This window comes from Cinclus cinclus, chromosome 1 (genome assembly GCF_963662255.1).
Source record: "Cinclus cinclus chromosome 1, bCinCin1.1, whole genome shotgun sequence".
In the NCBI taxonomy this organism is placed as follows: domain Eukaryota; kingdom Metazoa; phylum Chordata; class Aves; order Passeriformes; family Cinclidae; genus Cinclus; species Cinclus cinclus.
Window position 1 is genome coordinate 150,385,973 of NC_085046.1, and position 20,548 is coordinate 150,406,520.

A 20,548-nucleotide genomic window follows, 5' to 3' on the forward strand; every position below is an offset into this window, starting at 1 on the left:
TCTTTATTTTGGGCTTGGACAATCCTTCTACTTGTGCTTTTTCCATCATCCCACCTCCACTTCCCAGGCCTCTTCCCTGCATCTCCAGGTGGTTTTCGCTCCTTTTCCCCACAAAAATTCTCTCAAAAGTCCTCTGGCTGCTTCCAAACAAACGCTTGTCAGAGGTGGAAAGGACTCCAGGATGCTGGAAATTGCAGGAAGAGCTGGAGCTGGAGAAGAGAAACTTCCCACCTGTTGAGTTTTGTATCGATTTCTGTGGCTCTGGAGGAGCAGAGGGAGCCTGGAACTGTCTCATTTGCATATATTTGGGTATATTTGCATATGTTTGTCTGTGGATCTGTCAAGCTCTTGGAGATCTCATCTTGAAATTTGAAATTAAACCTTGAAATTTTAATGAGCACCTTCTCTTTACATTTTGGCTTGATTTCCTGATTTTCTCCCTGTTCTCCTCTGATTCCTAGATGTTTTTTCCCTAGGGAGCCAACAGGATGGGTGGATTCCCCCCCCCCCCCCCCCAGGACAAATCCAGAAGTGGCAATTCTGGATCAAACTTTCCTCTATTTGCTCCTGAGCGTTTCAGACCCAAGATTTATACAGCTATTGGGGTGTTTTCCTCAAATCCCACTGCTTTTCCAGTATAATTGGGATCTTATGCTTCCAGCTTGTTCCTTTCATCAAATTCATGGATCACTGTAAAGCATTAATCCCACAGATTTATGGACCAGCTGGAGTCACTCTGATTCCTCAGTCTGCAAGGGCTCAATTAGGAGCTCCAGTCTTTCCCTTAAATTAAAATCCCAATGTTAATCCCAGACCATTTTCCAAAGGAAGTCATGCTTAGAGAACTTCAAATATGAGGAATTAATTTTAAGGAAGCTGCAAAATTTTCCATTTCCTCCTTGCCAGGTCCCACTGGAGATGTGATTAAGCATTCCATGGAATGATGGAATGGTTTGGGTTGGAAGGGACCTTCAAAATTATGTCATTCCATGGGCAGAGACACCTCTCACTATCCCAGATTGCTCCAAGCCCCACTGAGCCTGGCCTGGAACACTTCCAGGGACATCCACAACTTCTCTGGGAAATCTGTTCCAGGGCAGGGGTCGGAATGAGATGATCCTTAAGGTCTCTTCCAACCCAAACCCTTCCATGATTTTGAGATCTTCCCATGTTCTGCATGCTCAGAATTTTCCATTCTCTTAAACTTCCCAGCTTTGTTCCTTCCCAACCAGGGTGGGGGTTTTTTTTGTTTGTTTGTTTTTTGGTTTTTTTTTTTTTTTTTTTTATCCAGGGATCTTCCAGAGGCTCCTCTCTATGCCTCTGAATCAATGGGAATTGTCCCCACTTGTGCAGAGATTTTATGGCCCTGGATTCAGGGTTGCTCCTCATGGCAGCCCCATTCCCTGAGGCATCCCATAATAACCCTGTGAGCCAGAGGGAAATTTGGTGGCTGCTATTTCCTGAAGTGGGGAATTGAGCGTGTTTTCCCTGTCTGCAGGAATTCCGAGCCGGAGCCACGGAAAGAATGGAATCAGTTTAGTGCCCTGTGCCCCTCATTCCTGCATCTCTGTGAACTCCTGACTCCCTGTGCTCCATATCCCAGAAATGGCCTTGGGATCACACTTCTTCCTGAGCTTTGGGGTCATATTGAACTCATATCCAACCCCCTGGATCTTGGCTCATATCCAGAGCCTGGAAAGGGAATGGGGAATTTCTTTTCTCAGGGCTGAGACTGGGGAGAGCTCAGGGAAGGAAATCCCTGTTGGCAACATGTGAGATTGGGGAATGCAATGGTTATTCCAAGGGCAGAGGAAGGTCTAGGGGATGAGAAAATAAGTGCTCACATTCCAGAAATTCCCAGTGTCCTGGGCTCATCCCACAGCGTGGGCAGCAGGAACGGGGGAATTCTGCCCCTCTGCCCCAGCTCAGGTGAGATTCCACCTGAAATTGTGCATTAGCTCTGGGGTCCAACAGCAGGAGGATGTGGAGCTGCTGGAGCAATTCCAGAGGGGGCCATGGAGATGCTCCAAGGACTGGAGCCCCTCTGCTCTGGAGCCAGGATGGGAGAGCTGGCAATGTCCAGCCTGGAGAAGGGAAGGCTCCAGGGATACCTCAGAGCCCCTTCCAGTGCCTAAAGTGGCTCCAGGAGAGCTTGAGAGGGACTTGGGACAAGGGATGGAGTGACAGGACACAGGGAATGGCTCTAAAGTGGAATAGGCTGAGGTTAAATGGGATATTGGGAAGGAATTCTTGGCTGTGAGGATGGTGAGGCACTGGAATGGAATTCCCAGAGAAGCTGTGGCTGCCCCATCCCTGGGAGCACCCAAAGCCAGGTTGGAGCAACCTGGGTTAGTGCAAGGTGTCCCTGCCTATGGTGAGGGATAGAATTCCATGATCTTTAAGCTCCCTTCCAACCTAAAGCATTCCATGAGTCTGGGCCCTGAAAGCACACAATTTATGGAATCAATTGATTTTTTTTTTTTTAATCCCAAAACATAGATTTGGGTTAAGACCTTGTCATTATCTCTCAGCAGGGCTGTGACCCCTTTGCCCAGACCCAGCGCAGCAAACTCCAGCACCGCCGGGCCCGGATCAACCAACAGATCAACAAGGAAATGAGGATGAGAGCAGGAGCAGAAAACCTCTTCCGGTGAGTCCTGACCCCCTGAGCATCCCCCTGGCTCTGGAATTTGGTTGGAGACGGGAGTAGAGTCTTGATATCCAAGATTCAACTGGTGGAATATTGTTTAAAAAGCAGGATGGGAACAGATGGGGTAAGAAGAATGGAGCTTGAAATGTGGAGCTCCAGCCTGAAAACCCAGCAAATGGACCCAATGCATATGGAGCTCTTAGAGTGAGTCCCTGTGCTCTTGGATCAGGACAGGAGGAGGGAATGTCCAGCCTGGAGAAGAGAAGGCTCCAAGGAAAACTCAGAACCCCTTCAAGTGCCTTAAGGGGCTATAGGAGAGCTGGAGGGGGACTGGGAACAAAGGATGGAGTGACAGGACACATGGAATGGCTTCCCACTGCCAGAGGGCAGGGATGGATGGGATATTGGGAAGGAATTCTTCCCTGTGAGAGTGGTAAAGGGCTGGGACAGAATTTCCAGAGAAGCTGTGACTGCCCCATTCCTGGAAGCATCCAAGGCCAGGTTGGATGGGGCTTGGAGCAACCTGGGATAGTGGAAAAGTCCCCACCCAAAGCAGAGGGTGGAGCTGGAGTTTTGTGAAGATCCACCCCAAACCATTCCATGAAATCCAGCTTTACTCAAAAATAGCTCAGGAAATCCCTTCAGGATTGAGTCCAACCATTCCCCCAGCACTGCCAAGGCCACCACTTGTCCCCAGGTGCCACATCCTCAGGGATTTCATCCCAAGAACTTTTTTTAGCATCTTTTTTTATTTCATTTTTTCTTATAACTTTGGAGCACATTCTAGGCTTTAATATAAAAAAATTCATAACTCTGACTTAAAATACAATTTTTTGGGAATATTTTACCAACTTGTTAACTGTTTTTATCCCAAATAAAACAAAATAAATTTTCCACTTTGGAATTGGAATGATTTAACACCAATGGAGTGTTCCTGTTGCGCCTGGAAGAAAGGGCTAATGATTGATCCATTATAAAATAATGTTTTACTGACGAATGAGATCCCACTGGTCCATCCATGCTGCTGTGCCACATTTAATTAAAGAAAAAAAGCCACATAATCCCAACTCCTGCCTTTCCTGGGTTGTATTTAAAAAAAATAGGGAAATGTGCTGGCTCAGCAGAAATCAGCCTGGTTTTGGTTGGAATTGGAGCTGTGGGAAGGGGGAGTGAGGAAAAACGGGATGCAAAACACATCTTAATTATCAGGGAAATGCACTGAGGGGGCTCTTTTTTTGCTGGCTCAGCACTTTGGGTGTCCTTGGGAGCAGCCACTTTCCCTCCCTCCCCTGCCTCCCACAAATCCAGCTGAGTAATAAAGTTGCTCTAAGCTTATGAAACTTGGGAAATCTCAGGGTGGGGAGAAAAAAAAGGAATAATCAAGCTTTAAATTAAAGGATGAGGGGGAGGGGGGATTATGTTGCAAGTCTAAAGGTTATTGCTTCAAAATTAAAGGTTTGTGGTGCATTGATAAAATTCCTTTGGATCTTTAGCCAGGTGCTGATGGAAAAAAAAGCTGTGGAGTGTCCAGCCTGGAGCAGTTTGGAGCTGAATTTGCTGGGATTTTTGCCTTTAAATTAAAAAAAAAAAAAAGAAAAACAACTACCGTAATGCTTGGAAAAAATAATCCTGTTCAGTCTTTCTATGTCTCTTCCTGGAAAAGTTGGCAGGAAGGGGGTGTTGGAAAACAAAAAATTCTATGTGGTGTTTGTTTAGTGGATTTATTTGCTGGGTAAATCAATGGGAAGAGTCAGAACAAACCTTTTCCTTCTTTGTTCAAACACTGGGATTGAGTGAAGGAATGAGGGAGATAAAAATATCCAGGATTTTGGAAAGAAAAAAAATAAATCACAAAATAAATCCCAGAAATTCCCAGTGTTCTGGGCTCATCCTACAGCGTGGACAGCAGGAAAGGGGGAATTCTGCCCCTCTGCCCTGCTCAGGTGAGATTCCACCTGGAATTCTGCATCAGCTCTGGGGTCCAACAGCAGGAGGATGTGGAGCTGCTGGAGCAATTCCAGAGGTGGCCATAGACTTGCTTTGGGAGCTGGAGCCAGGCTGGGAGAGCTAGGAATGTCCAGCCTGGAGAATGGAAGGCTCCAAGGACACTCCAGAGTCCCTTCCAGTGCCTAGAGGAGCTCCAGGAGAGCTGGAGAGGGACTGGGACCAGGGATGGAGGGACAGGATGCAGGGGATGGCTTTAAGGTGAATAGGGTGAGATTAGATGGGATATTGGGAAGGAATTCCACCTTGTGAGAGTGGTGAGATTCTGGAATGGAATTCCCAGAGGAGCTGTGGCTGCCTCATTTCTGTAAGTGTCCAAGGCCAGCTTGGACAGGGCTTGGAGCAACTTGGGATAGTGGAAGGTGTCTCTGCCTGTGACAGAGGGGTGGAATCCCACGATTTTAAAGGTCCTTTCCAACCCAAATCATTCCAGGATTATTTGTTGCGTGTGGTGCTTACAAGTACCCCAGAGAAAACCTTTACCTGGTAACAGATTCCTGGCAAAATCATGGAGCAGATCCTCCTGGAAACTGTGCTGAGACACCTGGAAAATAATCAGGGGCCTGTTGAGAGCCAAAAAAATTGTTGCCACCTGGGAACAAGGAGCAAAAATTCTCCTTAATCCATATGGGATGAAAAATCAGACCAGCAGTGTCCTGGAGGTGTTGGGATATGGGGGGATAAATAGGAATTAAATCCTGGTTTATAGAGAAACACAGAGTGATGCTGCCTGGGGAATTGCAGGAATGCTAAATGATTTTTTAGTGGAAGCACCCACAGGGATCTTTGGACATGCTGTGGTTTGGCTTGGTTTGTTTAGAATTCAAAAATTCCTTGCTCTTGGAAAATCCTGGCAAAGGGGAGGCAGGAAGAGACCGAACCACCAGATTTTCAAAGGAGAAGCCTGGAGCTCCTTCTGCTGCCCTGAACCAAGGCAGGGCAGGACCCAGAAGGATTCAATCCATTAAAAAAATCCATGTCAAAGGCAATATTTTGGAAAAGCTGGAGGGAAGCAGTTTCCTCGTGGAGCAGGGCTTGTCCATGTGTTGTTTTCCCTGGATCCCAGCGTGGTTCAGCAGCCAGAGCCCCTTTCAGCTCTGGGTTATCTCTCCCTGCTTTGCTTTGGAGGAGATAAGCAGGGAATAATCAGCCTGGGAGCTTGTCCTGCTGGGAACAGCTGGAATCAATCCCTGGTGTTTATGGCTCCTGCTGGGAGCAGGGAAAGGAGGGCGGGAGCTCATAAATCCTTTCTTTTCCACAAGGGTTCTTTGCACCCAAAAATGAGTTTTTGCTCCTCAAATCCCACTGTTTGTTTGGGATGGGGGAGCACCTGGACTGGCCACAGCCAAAGCTGAAGCTGCGCTGGAGGTGAAGTGGGAATGGGCAAGGGAAAGGTGGCTCTGGAGCAGGAATTCCGGGATGCAGCACTGCAGTGAGTTTTACCTGGGTTCAGCCTTTACCTGGATGTTTGAACTTCCCTGATCCTGAAAGGCTGGGAGAGCTTGGAATGTCCGGCCTGGAGAAGAGAAGGCTCCAAGGAAAACTCAGGGCTCCTTCCAGTGCCTAAAGGGGCTCTTGGAGAGGGACTGGGGACAAGGGATGGAATGACAGGATACAGGGAATGGCTTCCTACTGCCAGAGGGCAGGGAGAGAGGGGATATTGGGAAGGAATTCTTCCCTGGGAGAATGATTAGGGGCTGGGATGGAATTTCCAGAGAAGCTGTGGCTGCCTCTGGATCCCTGGAAGTGTCCAAGTCCAATTTGGATGATGCTTGGAGCAACCTGGGATAGTGGAAAGTGTCCCAGGGCAGGAGTCAGAACGGGATGATCCTCAGAAATCCCATCCCACCCAAACCTTTCCATCATCACCTGGAGAACCAGAGGAACAATCCCATGGGAAGGTTGGTCATGATGCACGTGGATTGGCACTGCTGGATAACTGAGTCTGAAGTGGAAGAAATAAATCCATGGATAAAAAGAGGGAAATTTGATCCATTGGTTTCTTACAGGGCCACCAGCAACCACAAGGTGAAGGAAACAGTGGCTCTGGAGCTGAGCTACGTCAATTCCAACCTCCAGCTCCTGAAGGAAGAGCTGGAAGAGCTCAACAGCAGCATGGACGTGTATCAGAATGACAGGTAGGTCTGGGAAGAGCAGCCTGTTCCCTTGGGATTTCATTTTTCTTGCTGTTAAGGAATTTTTTTGGGAGCAAGGTTGCTCTCTCCTTGTCTGCCCTGCTCTGTCCCATGGCCGAGGGTTGGGATAACCTTCAGAAGTTTCCTTCCAACCAAAACCTTACCATGGTCAGGGGCCACGAGGTGGTGGCTGGGGGAGAGGGGAGGGTTTGGTCATGGGCCAGAATTCCTGGAAAGGGAATGTCAGTGCTTCCCTTCTAGAGCTCCAAGGAGAGAAAAATCAGCTTTTCCTTGGGGATAATGGGATATTTTGAGATAGTTGGAGCATCCTTTCAACACTGATGTCACAAAGCAGGAGGAATAGGGAAGAAAGAACCATCCTCCCTTGTACTGTCTCCCTTTCCTGACAATCCCACCAGAGCTCTTCCCAACAGGATATTTTGGTGATGGGAATCACCATGTCTGGAAGTATCCAAGGAATGACTGGATGTGGCACTCAGTACTCTGAGCTGGATGGGATTGGTCACAGGTTGGACTTAATGATTTGGGAGGTCTCGTCCAGCCTAAATGATTCTGGGATGCTGGGATTCTTTTTCCTTCTTTTTGCTTCCTGAGGTGGATGGTAATGGATGGCAACATGAGGTGTTGTGGGGATGGGATGGGGTGGGGATGGGATGGGATGGGATGGGATGGGATGGGATGGGATGGGATGGGATGGGATGGGATGGGATGGGATGGGATGGGATGGGATGGGATGGGACCCAGAGGGACATGGATAAGCTCCAGATGAACCTTATTAGGTTCAACAAAGTCAAGTGCAACATCCTGCACCTGGGGCGGGCCAATTCCAAGCACAAATGCAGGCTGGGTGGTGAAAGGATGGAGAGCAGCCCTGAGGAGAAGGATTTGGGAGTGTTGGTGGATGAAAAGCTGAAAATGCCTCATCCATGTGCACTCACATCCCAGAAATCTCCCTTGTCCCAGGCCCATCCCACAGCGTGGGCAGCAGGAAAATGGGAATTCTGCCCCTCTGCCCTGCTCAGGTGAGACCCCACCTAGAATTCTGCATCCAGCTCTGGGGTCCAACAGCAGGAGGATGTGGAGCTTCTGGAGCAATTACAGGGGAGGCCACAAAGATGCTCTGAGGGATGGAGCTCCTCTGCCCTGAAGCCAGGCTGGAAGAGCTGGAAATGTCCAGCCTGGGGAATGGAAGGCTCCAGGGAGACCTCAGAGCCCCTTCCAGTGCCTAGAGGAGCTCCAGGAGAGCTGGAGAGGGACTTGGGACAAGGGATGGAGGGACAGGACACAGGGAATGGCTTCCTGTGGACAGCTTCCTGTTGCCTGAGGACAGAGTTAGATGGGATATTGGGAAGAAAATCTAGGTTGTGAGAGTGGTGAGGGGCTGGAATGGAATTCCCAGAGAAGCTGTGGCTGCCCCTGGATCCCTGGAAGTGTCTAAGTCCAGGTTGGATGGGATTTGGAGCAACCTGGGATAGGGAAGGTGTCCCTGCCCATGGCAGGGGGTGAAAATGGATGATCTTGAAGCTCCTTTCCAATCCAAACCATTCCACAATTCTGCATTTCTGTGTCTGTCCATGTGCTTTTCCAGGCACATTCCCTATCAGGGATGCTCAGTTTTCTCAAGTTGCCACTTGCTTGCCTTGGTTTGAAAAGAAATCAGGAGCAGCAACAACAACTCCAAACCCTGCCCAGACAAAATAAAAACCCCTTTGTTTATTCCAGGCATTGGATTCCAGTGGAATTCTCGTTAGGGAATGAGTAGTAATGGCTTTCTGAACTAATTATAGCTCCTGGAGCTGTTTGTTCCAAGGAAAATGTGGGTGCAAATTCCCTGCCTTGCTCTTCTGGTTTTCATAACTTCCTTTGCCTCTTTTCATCCCTGATTAGTGATTAATTAATGAGTTATCAGCAATATGGGGGAATAATGAGAAGGGCTGTGTTGGTGAGGGCTTGATCCTGCCTTGCCCATTCAACATCCAAGATTCTTCTGAAAAGCAGGAGCTGGAAAAAATGAGATGATTTGGGGTGGTTTTTTTTTTGTTTTTTTTTTTTTTTTTTTTTTTTGCACCTCTCCTCTTATGCTGCCATTCCCAAACCTTTTTGGGAAGAGCATTTTTCCATGTGGAGTCTCTTAATAGGAGCAGCCCAAGCCCGGGGCAAGGAGCTGCTTCCTTTTAATCTCCAACCCACAAGATCCATCCAAGATTTTTAATCCTACCACCGAACAGGTTCTTATCTTCTTCCAGTGAATCCATCAGTGTTCCCATGATCCCTCTGGGACTCAAGGAGACCAAGGAGCTGGATTTGCTGGTACCACTCAAGGTGAGCTTTGGGGTTCCATTGATCAGTGATGAAACAGCTGAAATTCACTTTCCAACTTGGAAAAACTGCCAAAAAGATAAATTCATGGAGAGGAACTGGACTTAAAACATGGGAAAGTGGGGGATGAAGGTCTGGAGATGCTGGAGAGCAGGAAAGGGAGGAGGTTAATAATTAGTGGGGGTTTCCTTGTGGGCAGAAGTGGAAAATTCTTACACAGAATTGCCAGGAATCTCCCTTTAAAGCATTCGAATCAGGATTTTCTCCTGTTTCCCAATCTAGGATTTCATCAGTGAGCACTATGGAGAGGAGAGTGTCCTGTTTGAAAAGGAAATCAAGGAATTCATGGAGCTACGACAGGTTGGTGTCCCTTGGCTTCCAAAGTTTGACTTGTCCAGGATCACTCCCTGGAGGTGCCACATTTCCTTTGGGGGGGTTCCCCTTATCGTTTCTCCAAATTCCATATTTATCCTTGTATTTCAGGGTGCACCATTCCCATGCTGGAGCTCCTTGGACTTGGTTTATAGGTTCCAAAATATTACACATTATTCAGGAATTGTTCATTTTCCCTGTCCTCAATGCCTGGTGACCTACAAATGAGCAACAATAAAATTTATAGAACAATCATAATTTATGAATATTAATTCACCCCCACAAGGCTGAACAACTTCTCTCTCCAGGTACACCTTGGAGAAAAAGAAATTTCAAGCAGCCTGGGAAGGGAGGGACAAAAATCCTGTTTATTTCCTAGGATTTATAAAAGCAGAATTTCCATGAGTTTTCCCAGGCTGCTGCTTCCACGTTTGAATGTCCCAGCACCCAGACTTTCCCCATGGATGCATCTCAGAATTGTGGAATGGTTTGCATTGGAGAGGCTCTAAAAGATCATCCAATTCCATCTGCTTCCATGGGCAGGGATACCTTCCAATATCCCAGGTTGCTCCAAGCCCCATCCAACCTGGCCTTGGATGCTTCCAGGAATGGGCAGTCACAGCTTCTCTAGGAATTCCATTCCAGCCCCTCACCACCTACACAGGGAAGAATTCCTTCCCAGTATCCCATCTCTCCCTGCCCTCTGGCAGCGGGAAGCCATTCCCTGTGTCCTGTTCCTCCATCCCTTGTCCCCAGTCCCTCTCCAGCTCTCCTATAGCCCCTTAAGGCACTTGAAGGGGCTCTGAGTTTTCCTTGGAGCCTTCTCTTCTCCAGGCTGGATATTCCCAGCTCTCAGTCATTCTTTGAGGGTTTTCAACCTGTCCTAAGGAGCTTCCTCCTCATTTCCCATCCATGTCTTCTCTCCAATTCCGGCAGGCCATGCGCACCCCAAGTCGCAATGAGGCCGGATTGGAGCTCCTGATGGAATATTACAACCAGCTCTACTTCCTTGACAGCCGGTTCTTCCCTCCCACCAAAGCCTTGGGGATCTTCTTCCACTGGTGGGTGCAGCATTCCCTATCCCACCTGGGTGGGGAGGGAGTGGGGATCCGGATTTCCACGATGGAATCTGTGTCAGGGCTTGTGGACACCAGGATCTGGATTTGCTGTTGCCTTGGGTGGGTTAATTTGGGAGGGAGAGGGAAACACAAATCCCATGGGATGTACCATGATGGGAATAGTGCCTGCAAGCCCACCTGAGCACTGAAAACTCTTCAGGCTCCTCCTGCATCCACGGGGATCATGGAGTGGTTTAGGTTGGAGAGGACCTTCAAGATCAGCCAGTTCCAACACTCTTTCCATGAATGAGGACACTTTTTGTGGACCATGACAGGGACACTTTGGGGACCTGTTGGCTCTTCCCTTCTCCAGGTATGACTCTCTGACGGGGGTCCCATCCCACCAGAGGGCTCTGGCCTTTGAGAAGGGAAGTGTCCTCTTCAACCTCGGAGCGCTGCACACCCAGATCGGAGCGCGGCAGGACCGCGCCTCCCTGCCCGGTCTCAACCAGGCCATTGATGCCTTCCAGAAGGCAGCTGGTAAGTGGCTTCCCCTCTTCCTCTTCTTCCCAGGAAGCTTTTCCCAAAGGTGGGAATGAACCACAGAAATGCAGGAAGAGATGAAGGCAGTTGTAGGAAGAGGCATCTCCAAGGGATAGAGCATGACGTGGCTCCACATTGGTTGAGTGGGTTGGGAAGAGGAGTTGGGATGATCCAACAGCCACCCCAAAGGATGTTCCCCCTGTGGAGAGGAAGGATGCTGATCCATTTCCCCATGTGAAAAAACAGAGCCTGGAAGTGGGATTACCTGGGGCTTTAGAGAAGAAATTGGGCACAAGGATCATTTAGATTGTGAGGGTTGGACCTCAGATCTTCTTACCCGCCATCAGTAGTGAGATGGTTGATGTTCTTGGAGGGAAACCTGCCTGATCCCAAAGTTTGATTCTCTTCCTGACAAGTCTGGTAACTTCCAGGAGCTTTTCTCTCCTCCAGGTGCCTTTAACTACTTGAAGGAGAACTTCTCCAATGCTCCCAGCCTGGACATGAGTGCGGCCTCCCTGACCATGCTGGTGAGGCTGATGGTGGCCCAGGTCCAGGAGTGTGTCTTTGAGAAGATGACCTTGCTGCGTGCCCAGAACGACTTCCTGGCCCGCCTGCAGCTGGCTCAGGAGGCAGCAAGGGTGAGAATTTTGGGAAGGAGAGGATTTGGTGGGATGTCGTGGTTGGCAGAACCTTCCAGGAGAGCGCACCCTGCTGTCACCAGCTCCAGAGGGACATCCTGCATCCCATCTCTTCTCTCTTCCCTCTTCCCAGGTGGAAGATGTGTATTCCCTGGTGCACCAGACCATGAGCCAGCCTCACGTCAAGGATTACGTTCCCTTTTCCTGGACCACCATGGTCCACGTCAAGTCGGAACATTTCAAAGCCCTCTCCCATTATTTCGCTGCCATCGCCCTCTGCGACTGCCCTGGTGAGTGTCTGGCCTGGAGAGAGCTTCCTACTCATCCAAGTACTAATTCCACATTATTCCTGGGTTTTGGGGAGGGATTCCTCAAAATAGCAGTGATGAATACAACAGCTGACGTTTATGGAATGCACTGAGCTGTGTATCTTCTTTATGGACTCAGCAATTCATCCCCAAGGCAGATTTTCCCATATTTCTGGTTTCCATAGGGAAAAATCCTAAGAAGGGGAGGAAAAAGCTGCTGTCACCTGCTGTCCACTATGGGGCTGGGTAGGGAAATCAGGGTCACCTGCCTGTCTACCTCAGCCCAGCATCCTTTGGGTCACCTTGTGCTGAGGCCAGCTGAGGGCTTCAAAAATCAAAAAAGAATCCAAAAATACCTTGGATTTAACTTCCAGCCTCATGGATGGATGTCCTGGGAATCTCAGGGTGGTGGCAGGAAGGTACACATGGTTCCATGGAGTCACTTGGAGCATGACTTCAAGATGTGACCCTTGATCTCTATCTGTGCCACCAACAACACCCTTGGGGCAATTTTGGGATGGAGCAGAGGATCTGGGGGTGGGCAGCAGATGCTCCTGGTGACTTTTGGTGCCACCTGGGGGGTGGCTGAGAAACTTTTTGAGGGCTGGCTGCCAAAACCAGTGCTGTGACAGTGGCACCAGTGGCTGCCAGACTGTCCTCACACCCTCCCCCGCTCCAGAGCCTGCCCAAAATCTTCCTTGTCCCGTGTGGGCGTTGCAGAAGCTGGATAAAGCAAGGAGATGGGAGAGAGGGGGATAATGTGGAGCTGGAAGGACTTAAAGATCCAAATAAGAGAGGATGATGATGGAGACGGGTTTCCATGGGGTTCCACGGCACAGGGCAAACCTTCCCCCTAAATTTTTTGGTGTCCTTAGGCACTATGGGAAGCAGAAATCTACAGGTGATGCCTAATTTGGGAATTTTTTGCCTGCTGTTGGGATCTCATGCTCCCGCTTCTGCCTCTCCCTTGTCGGAATAACAAATCTTTTGCTTTCATAACCAGCTGGGAATAAATTCCTTACACTGCAGTTTAATCCCTCAGGGATGCTGACATGGCAGGAGCTGGCACGGGGAGAGCCAGCCCTGGAGCTGCCAGTTCCCAACCCTCTGGATCCCTGTGCTCACCAGGCTTTGGGATCCTCTGTTTGGAGCAACAAAACTCCCTGGAGTATTCTGGGTTGTTTCTTATCCCACTCTGTGTACAGGGAAAAGAGGCTGCCGTGCAACCCTGAGTGAGACAAAGAGGATTAGGAACAATTTGGGCTAGAAAAAAGGGTTTAAAGAACCTAGTGTGGGGTTTGGAGAGCCAGGAAAACTGCATCCATCTCTGTTTTTCCATGGACTGACCCCCTTGGTTGCACTGGAGAAGAGAAGGCTGCAGGGAGACCTTAGAGCCCCTCCCAGTGCTTAAAAGAGCTCCTGGAGAACCAAGAGGGATTTTGGACAAAGGACATAGGGAATGGCTTCCCGCTGCCAGAGGGCAGGGTTAGACAGGATATTGGGAAGGAATTCTTCCCTGGGAAGGTGGTGAGGGGCTGGAATGGAATTCCCAGAGAAACTGTGGCTGCCCATCCCTGGCAGTGTCCTGGACCAGGTTGGATGGGGATTGGAGCCAAGTGCAAGTGTCCCTGCCCATGGAAAGAGATTGGAGCTGGATGGTCTTGAAGATCCCATCCAACCCAAACCATTCCATGATTCCCTGAATTTGTTGTCTCATTTGTCTCCATGTCAGTGACCTCCAGGTAGAGAAATCCCAGGGCTCTCTATTTCAAATCCTGCTTCCACAGTGAACAAAGGAAGACAGGAAAGAAGGGAAAAAAAAGCTGAGTTCAGGACAAATACTGCCCTTAACTTCAGATCCTGGTGCATCCCTGTCTGGGATCATCCCTGTGCCCACCCATGATTCCTTTCAGGCAGTGGTTGGCTGACAGGAAAGTGCTGCCAGGGCCACCTGAATGTGGATGTGGCTTCCTGGTCCCCTTGTCCCCACTGCCACAAGGGGCTGGGTGGCCCTGACCTCTCCCTAATCCCATTCCCATCCATTTCCTACCCACAGTTCCCTCAGATGCTGAGCTGCTGGAGCAGGAGAAGGCTTTCCTGCAATTCCATGTCACCATGCCAGAGGGCCCATCACTTCGTGTCCTGCTGCAAGATCCCGAGGAGAGGAGGAAGCTTGGTGAGCACAAATTCCTGGATCCCATCACAATTCCCACAGATGATGAGATTGTAGGGGGATTCCTCCATGGCAAGAGGAATTTCTCAGGAAATTTCTTCTGGGAAGCAGGAAAGCATCACAGTCATCTTGAGAGTGTGAGGACCAACTTTTAGTGCTTGTCCCAACCTGTCCAGCTCTGACAGGAAAAATGCTAGGTGTTCTAGGCCAGGTAACATCACCCAACGCTACAGAGAAATCCATAGGGACACAGAGATCCTGGAAGCTCCTTAATTTGGGCTGACTTGGCTGGAAAACAAGACACGGCAGATGCTCAGGGGGTGGCTTTTTCAGCTGCAGCAAATTCTTGGGAGACAAGAACTTCTTCCCATGCGGAATTTCAGCTCCAGGGAAAGAACAGACACTGCTTATTCAGCTGAAGTCGTGTTTTGGCAGCCCCTTCTCAACAGGGATGCATCAAGAGCAAACTCAGCATGCAGAATTTGGGGCCTTGTCTCCCCCCGGAGCTCTTTTCCCTCCTTGCACACGTGTGGAAGGAGGCAGATCCCACCAGGAACGAGTTTGGCCTCAGCAAAATCCTTCAGGATGCTCAGCCAGATTTCACTGAAAACCTCCAAATGAGCCCCAAAATGCAGGTGGTTTATGGTGACACCACCCCAACGCCCTCAGATGTGGTTTGCATCAGCTTTTCCAGCTCTTCCTGATTTTCCTGGGGAAAACAGGCTCTGTTCAACATTCCTGGTAAAAAATAGATGTGCAGATACCAAGCTCAGCCTGGATTTGGTTTACAGGAAGGGAAAAACTCCGAGAGGTTGTGGATCTCCATCTCTGGAGATGTCCGAGACCAGGTTGGACAGGGCTTGGAGCAACCTGAGATAGTGGAAGATGCCCCTCCTTATGGAAAGGGGTTGGAATGAGATAAGCTTTAAGGTCTTTTCCAACCCAAACTATTCCATGTTTCTATTACTGTTATTGCTATTATTATTCCCCATAATTTCATATTTAATAGATTTGATAAAAAATCTCAGGGGGGCTGGGGTGTCTCCTGTTTGTTTTCCATCTGACCCCAAAACATTCCCTCGGTTGTTAAGTTCCTCTGGCTGTGAATTCCGGAGTGTGGAGCAGACCTCATCTCCTTGGATGCTGTTGCCACCATGTGTCCTGAACGTGAAATGCCACAGACACACGTGTTTCCATGAGACACATGGAGAGAGCTTTTCTGGGAGTTTAGCCTTGGATACGGCTGCCTTGGTTGCAGTTTCCCCACAGAAGAGATGCTTTGCGTTGGTATCTGTGGGTCACTAGAATTTCAGCTCCTTTTCCCGACCACTTCCATTTCCCGAAGGTGGGAACATATTGAAGGCAAGTGGAGAGGAGCAAAGAGCAGAGGATGGAGAGCAGGACCTGCAGGACAAGGGAAAAGGCCTAGCCTAGAAAACAGGGATGTGTTGCACCTTCCCAAGGAGGACGAGGCTGGGTTGTTCTCCATGTTTCCATTCCTGAGGGATCCGAGGTGATGGAGGAAAGTTAATTTGCTCAGGAGATTGAGGTTAAGCGTGAGGAGGGACGTCAGGGGTGGTTTTTCAGGAATATCTGCCAGCTCTGGCATCGGGGGAGTGAAGTAGGTCACCCTTCAAGGTCCCTTCCCAGCCCTCCATCGGCTGGGACCAACCTCATTTAGGGCTGGGAACGTGACTGGGCTGTCCCTGAGTCACAGCGGGGTGGTGGCACCGCTCCTGAAATCCGTGGGCAGCCGAGCGGGAACGGCACCAGAGCTGCAGCTCAGCTCCCTCTGCTCCCTCACAGGCAAAGCTCACCTCAAAAAAGCCATCATGAAGCACGAGGAGGCCATGAGGATCCACGGATTGTGCAAGATCCTACGGAAGATGGATATCCTGCAGGAGGTCCTGTCCTTTGCCCACAAACGCTCCCTGAGCAAATATTCCGAGATCGACCACGAGGAGGATTTCTTTGAGACAGGAGAGGCTCCGGACATCCATCGTGAGTGGGTTTTTTTGGGATTGTGGATGTGGGGGGGGTTTGTGGGTGGGAAGACTCCACAGGGAGTTCTGCTGTGGAAGGGGGACTGGATGATCTCTGAGTTCCAATCCAAACTATTCCAGGATTTTAGGTCCTGGCTCTTAGGGGGTCACACTGTCTGTCTTTGGGACGGCAGCAGCTGCCCGAGGTTACCCCCTGTGTCTGTGCTTCTCTCTCCCCCCATCAGCCAAAACGCACCAGAAACCTGAAATCAAATCTCCCAACTTCTCCCAGGTGAAGGTGACCGACCTCTTCCACAGGCTGGTACGTACAGCTCCAGGAATGGGAATATCCCAAGGGAGCAGCCGTCTCCTCCTCCTCCCCTGCATGCTCTGCTTGCCTGGATTCCTTCCTCCTGCAGCCTCTTCTCCCTCTCTCCGGTGATTTTCTGAGGAGGAGCAGCAAAGAGGGCTGGGATCTGTCTCTGTGACACCTAAATGGGTCACAAAGCTCCTCCAGTGACAGGGAAGCAGGCACAAGAATTTTGGGTGGGCTTTTCCCAAGGAACCCTTGGGAAGAGGTTTGGTGGCAGGAGGCACCAGGAAAATCCTACTGGAGCTTTATCCCCGCCCTCTAGGTTTTTGGGGTCCTGGGGAACAGGACTGGGATTCAGGACAGTGGTGGGATCTGTGGTGGGGTCATCCCCTGAGTACCCCAGGGAGAGCTTGTGCATCTCAGCCCCAGGGCAGGCAGGAATATCCTGCTCCTGTGGGAATGAAAAAGCTGGAAAAAGAGGGGAAAATAGGAAAGAACTGGATAAAAGTGACCTGTTCCACCACCCTGCTCCTGGACCAACCCCTGGTGGCATCCCCCAGATCCAGACAGCCTCAACCCCCATCTTTCCTCTTGGATGATGAGGCTGTCTTCCCTGGAAAAGATAGGATTTCTTCCTCTGTCCCCTCCCCATCCCTGGAATTGGGGTTTTTACACTGCTGCACAATTCTGGAGAGTTGAAAAGGTGCTTTTCATGTTTCTGCCTCATCCCAGGGCCCCCTTTCCGTGTTCTCAGCCAAGAACAAGTGGTATCCAGCTCGGAGAGTCCACCTGATGAGAGGAGAGAATGGCTTTGGATTCACCCTGCGAGGAGACTCCCCCGTCCTCATTGCTGGGGTCATCCCAGGGGGCTGTGCTGCTGTGAGTATCCCAATTTCTTGCTATTCCCATGGGAATGCCAGAAGGGAGCTGCTCGGAGGGATTCCAGGTGTTTTTAAGTATTAAAACAGTTCAGGAGGAGAGTCATCCCTGCTGGAGGTTTGCAGGTGGGCGTCAGGAAAATTATTAAGATTAATTTTTTAGGAGATAACTAAGGGGAGAACATGGAATTTGGCTCAGTTTTTAACTGCTGGAAGCCCATACAGCTCCCTTGTCCCTTGTGTTGGGATGTGACAGTGACTGGAGCAAGATGGCATGTCCAAAAACCAGGGGCAGCTTTGTTTTCCATCAGAAGATGCTGGAGAATCCTGGTGGGATGCCCTAAGGGTCTCCCTGCTCCATCCATCCAGATCCCAGCATCTCTGGAACAACGCTCTCCCTAGCAGCAGGATCACATCACTCTCTGGAAGACTCAAATTTCCCCAAAGACTGGGATGTGGACCAGGTATGGTCCATATCTGGAGCAGAGTTGTGTCTTCTCCTTAGCCTGAAGAAGAGAGGGCTCCAGGGAGAGCTTGGAGCCCCTTCCAGTCTCCAAAGGGGTCCAGGAGAGCTGGAGAGGGACTTGTGACAAGGGATGGAGTGCCAGGATGAGGGGGAGTGGCTTCCCAATGCCGGAAGGTGAGGTTAGATGGGGTATTGGGAAAAAATTATTGGATGTGAGGGTAGTGAGGCCCTGGCAGAGGTTGCCCAGAGAAGCTGTGGCTGCCCAATCCCTCAAAGTGTCCAAGGAGCAACCTGGGATAGTATAAAGTGTCCCTGGTGGGACTGGATGATCTTGAAAGTCCCTTCCAAACCATTCCAAAATTCTCTGAGTATCCATGCACACTTTCCCTCATTCCCTGTAGGAAGCCGGGCTGAAGGAGGGGGACTACATCATCTCCGTGAATGGCAAGGACTGCAAGTGGTCCAAGCACGCCGAGGTTGTCCAGCTGCTGAAGAGCACTGGGAAGGAGGGGGTGGACATTGGAGTCATCACCCTGCAGGGCTCAGAATGTCCCAAAGCCGTAAGTCACGTCCCACAGGAAACTGCAGAATTCCATGGAGCTCTGGGTGCTGCCCTGGCTTCACTCCCCTCTCCACCTTTCCCAACCAGGTGGACAGGAAGGCAGCAGTGATGTCCTCGGGATCTGGGATGCTGAAGAGCAACAAGGAGAACAGCAGGAAGAGCCTGATGAACAGCAAAAGCGCCAGCACGCTCCTGGTGTGGAGCAAGAAGAGCAAAAGGAGCAAGAAGAGCACCTACAGCGGTGTCCCCTTCACTGCTGTGGGGGACAACGAGGCCATGTACTGACCATGCTCCATGGAGCTCCAGGACTTGGCTGCCTGGGAAGCTTCCCAAGCCTGGCTGGGCTGTGAGGACTCCCAGACCTGGGAATGCGCCGCTGGTCGGATCTGCGCCAAGAGGTGAGCAAGGCACCTCCAGCTCCTGAGTCCAACGATCCCCTCAGTCTGGGGAAAACTCGGGTTTATTGTTCATTTTGGGATTATTTTTTTTTTTTTAATTTTTGCTCTCAAGGGGGTTGTGGGGGGAGCTGTGCTAAAGCAGGGCCTGGTTTGTGTCTTCTGCTTGGCCAAAGCCAGCCCCACCCATTAAAGCAAAAAGTGTCACCTGTAGCATCTCCTGGGTTTTCTCTACAAGGTATAAGATGGAGCTTCTCTCCAAGAGCTGCTGGAGGAGCTGAATCCTTCACCTGAATCCTCCCAGACTCCCCTTTTTTGGGAGAGGGGACAGCAAAGGCATTGATGACTTGTGATCCTATCACAGGGCCCAACCCAGGCAGCATCTCCCAGCTGGGGCTATCCCAACAAAATAGGATGGTTTGACCATTTTTAGTGCTTTTTGGGGTGGTGTTTTTGGGGAATGAGCCCCCATCTTGGCTCAGAAAATCCAGCCCAGCTGCCTAGCCGGATACTTTGGAAGAAAAGGGAAGGACTTAACATGCAGTTGTTGTCTGTTTTTTTTTTAATCGGGAGACATGGATTGCCCTAAATATTCTGTGAGGAGATTAATAGCTAAGAGCCTTGGGGGGGTTTATTTTTCCTGGGAGGAGATTAAAATTCCAGGAAGCTATCTCCTCCAGATTATTAAACTCCTAAATTTGTGCTACTGTTGGATCTCGCACATGTTGCTAATTCCCTAACTCTGCTGTCAGCATTCCTGGGTTGGCCTGATGAATCCAGGCATCCTGGTAATTGTCCTGGAAATGCAGGGAAACTCCAGATCCACAAAAGAGAATGGCAAAATTTCCTCCATCCTGTTTCTGCCTGGTGTGTTATATTTTTCTGAAGTCTGAGGAGCTGTGTGTTCTTCAGTGCTTGGATGATCTTGGGAGAGATGGGGTTCTATTTTTGTATTTTTTAGGGAATTTTTAGGGGTGGTTTAAATGAGCAATGGGATCTTGCAGCCGCAGTGTCCCCTGGGATATTGACTTCTTCCACTGGCTCCTTGTCCATTTTCCAAGCTCTTAACCCTGATTTTATTTAAGGAAAACTTAGAGGAAAAAAAAAAAAAGCCAGGTTGGACAGGGTTGGAGCAACCTAGGATAGTGGAAATTGTCCCATGGCAGGGGATGGAACAGGAAGGTCTTTAAGCTCCCATCCAAGCCAGCCCATACTGGGATTTTATGAGCTCAAGGAGGGTTGTTTAGCTCTGCTGTTGGGCAGGAGGCCTCTCCACAGCCTGAGGCATCACCACACCGGATTCTGGATCCGCCTTCCAGCGCGGGGCCATCTGTAGCAGCCAGGGTTCCCACGTCATCTTCCCGGCTGCTTGGCGTGGGAGCGGGAAGGAAAGGAGGGGGTGGGGTCACAAAAAAGGCCACCTTGCCCTTAAAACATCCTAGAAACGTGGGATGCCACCACAGACATCTCCAAGCTGGAGAAGGATTTATTTAGGAGAAGCCGTCGCATTCTGCCCACATCACCCAACCCCAGCGTTGTGTTTTGTGGGATTGGGATAATTTCCCTAATTCCAGGGTTTTATGGTGGGCTTGTTTTCTTTTTTTTTTGTTGTTGTTTGTTTTTTGTTTTGTTTTTGGGTTTTTTTTAATTTGTACATGGATTCTCACCTTCTGTGGATTAAAAAGCACTGATTCAAACCCGTTTTTTAGCACTTTTGTTGGGAATTACGGG

At 49.8% G+C, this 20,548-nt stretch overlaps 1 protein-coding gene across 1 annotated transcript; it reads left to right on the top strand.

Annotated features, from left to right (window-relative positions):
- The first annotated feature begins 2,600 nt into the window (after window positions 1-2,600).
- Window positions 2,601-19,254, top strand: RHPN1 (rhophilin Rho GTPase binding protein 1). The gene is made up of 14 exons (XM_062504412.1): window positions 2,601-2,650; window positions 6,664-6,792; window positions 9,057-9,132; window positions 9,412-9,489; window positions 10,438-10,562; window positions 10,933-11,099; window positions 11,553-11,740; window positions 11,874-12,030; window positions 14,105-14,224; window positions 16,028-16,222; window positions 16,449-16,525; window positions 17,249-17,395; window positions 18,262-18,449; window positions 18,485-19,254. Exons 1-14 carry the CDS (start codon window positions 2,616-2,618, stop codon window positions 18,705-18,707), a joined length of 1,905 nt encoding a protein of 634 aa, XP_062360396.1. The 5' UTR covers window positions 2,601-2,615; the 3' UTR covers window positions 18,708-19,254.
- The last annotated feature ends 1,294 nt before the right edge of the window (window positions 19,255-20,548 follow it).

Bases quoted from the DNA above. Each gene is read 5' to 3' on its own strand.
- RHPN1 (XM_062504412.1), top strand. From the start codon at position 2,616: ATGAGGATGAGAGCAGGAGCAGAAAACCTCTTCCG. The intron at 2,651-6,663 runs GTGAGTCCTGAC...GGTTTCTTACAG, and splicing joins GGAGCAGAAAACCTCTTCCG to GGCCACCAGCAACCACAAGG. The intron at 12,031-14,104 runs GTGAGTGTCTGG...TCCTACCCACAG, and splicing joins CGCCCTCTGCGACTGCCCTG to TTCCCTCAGATGCTGAGCTG.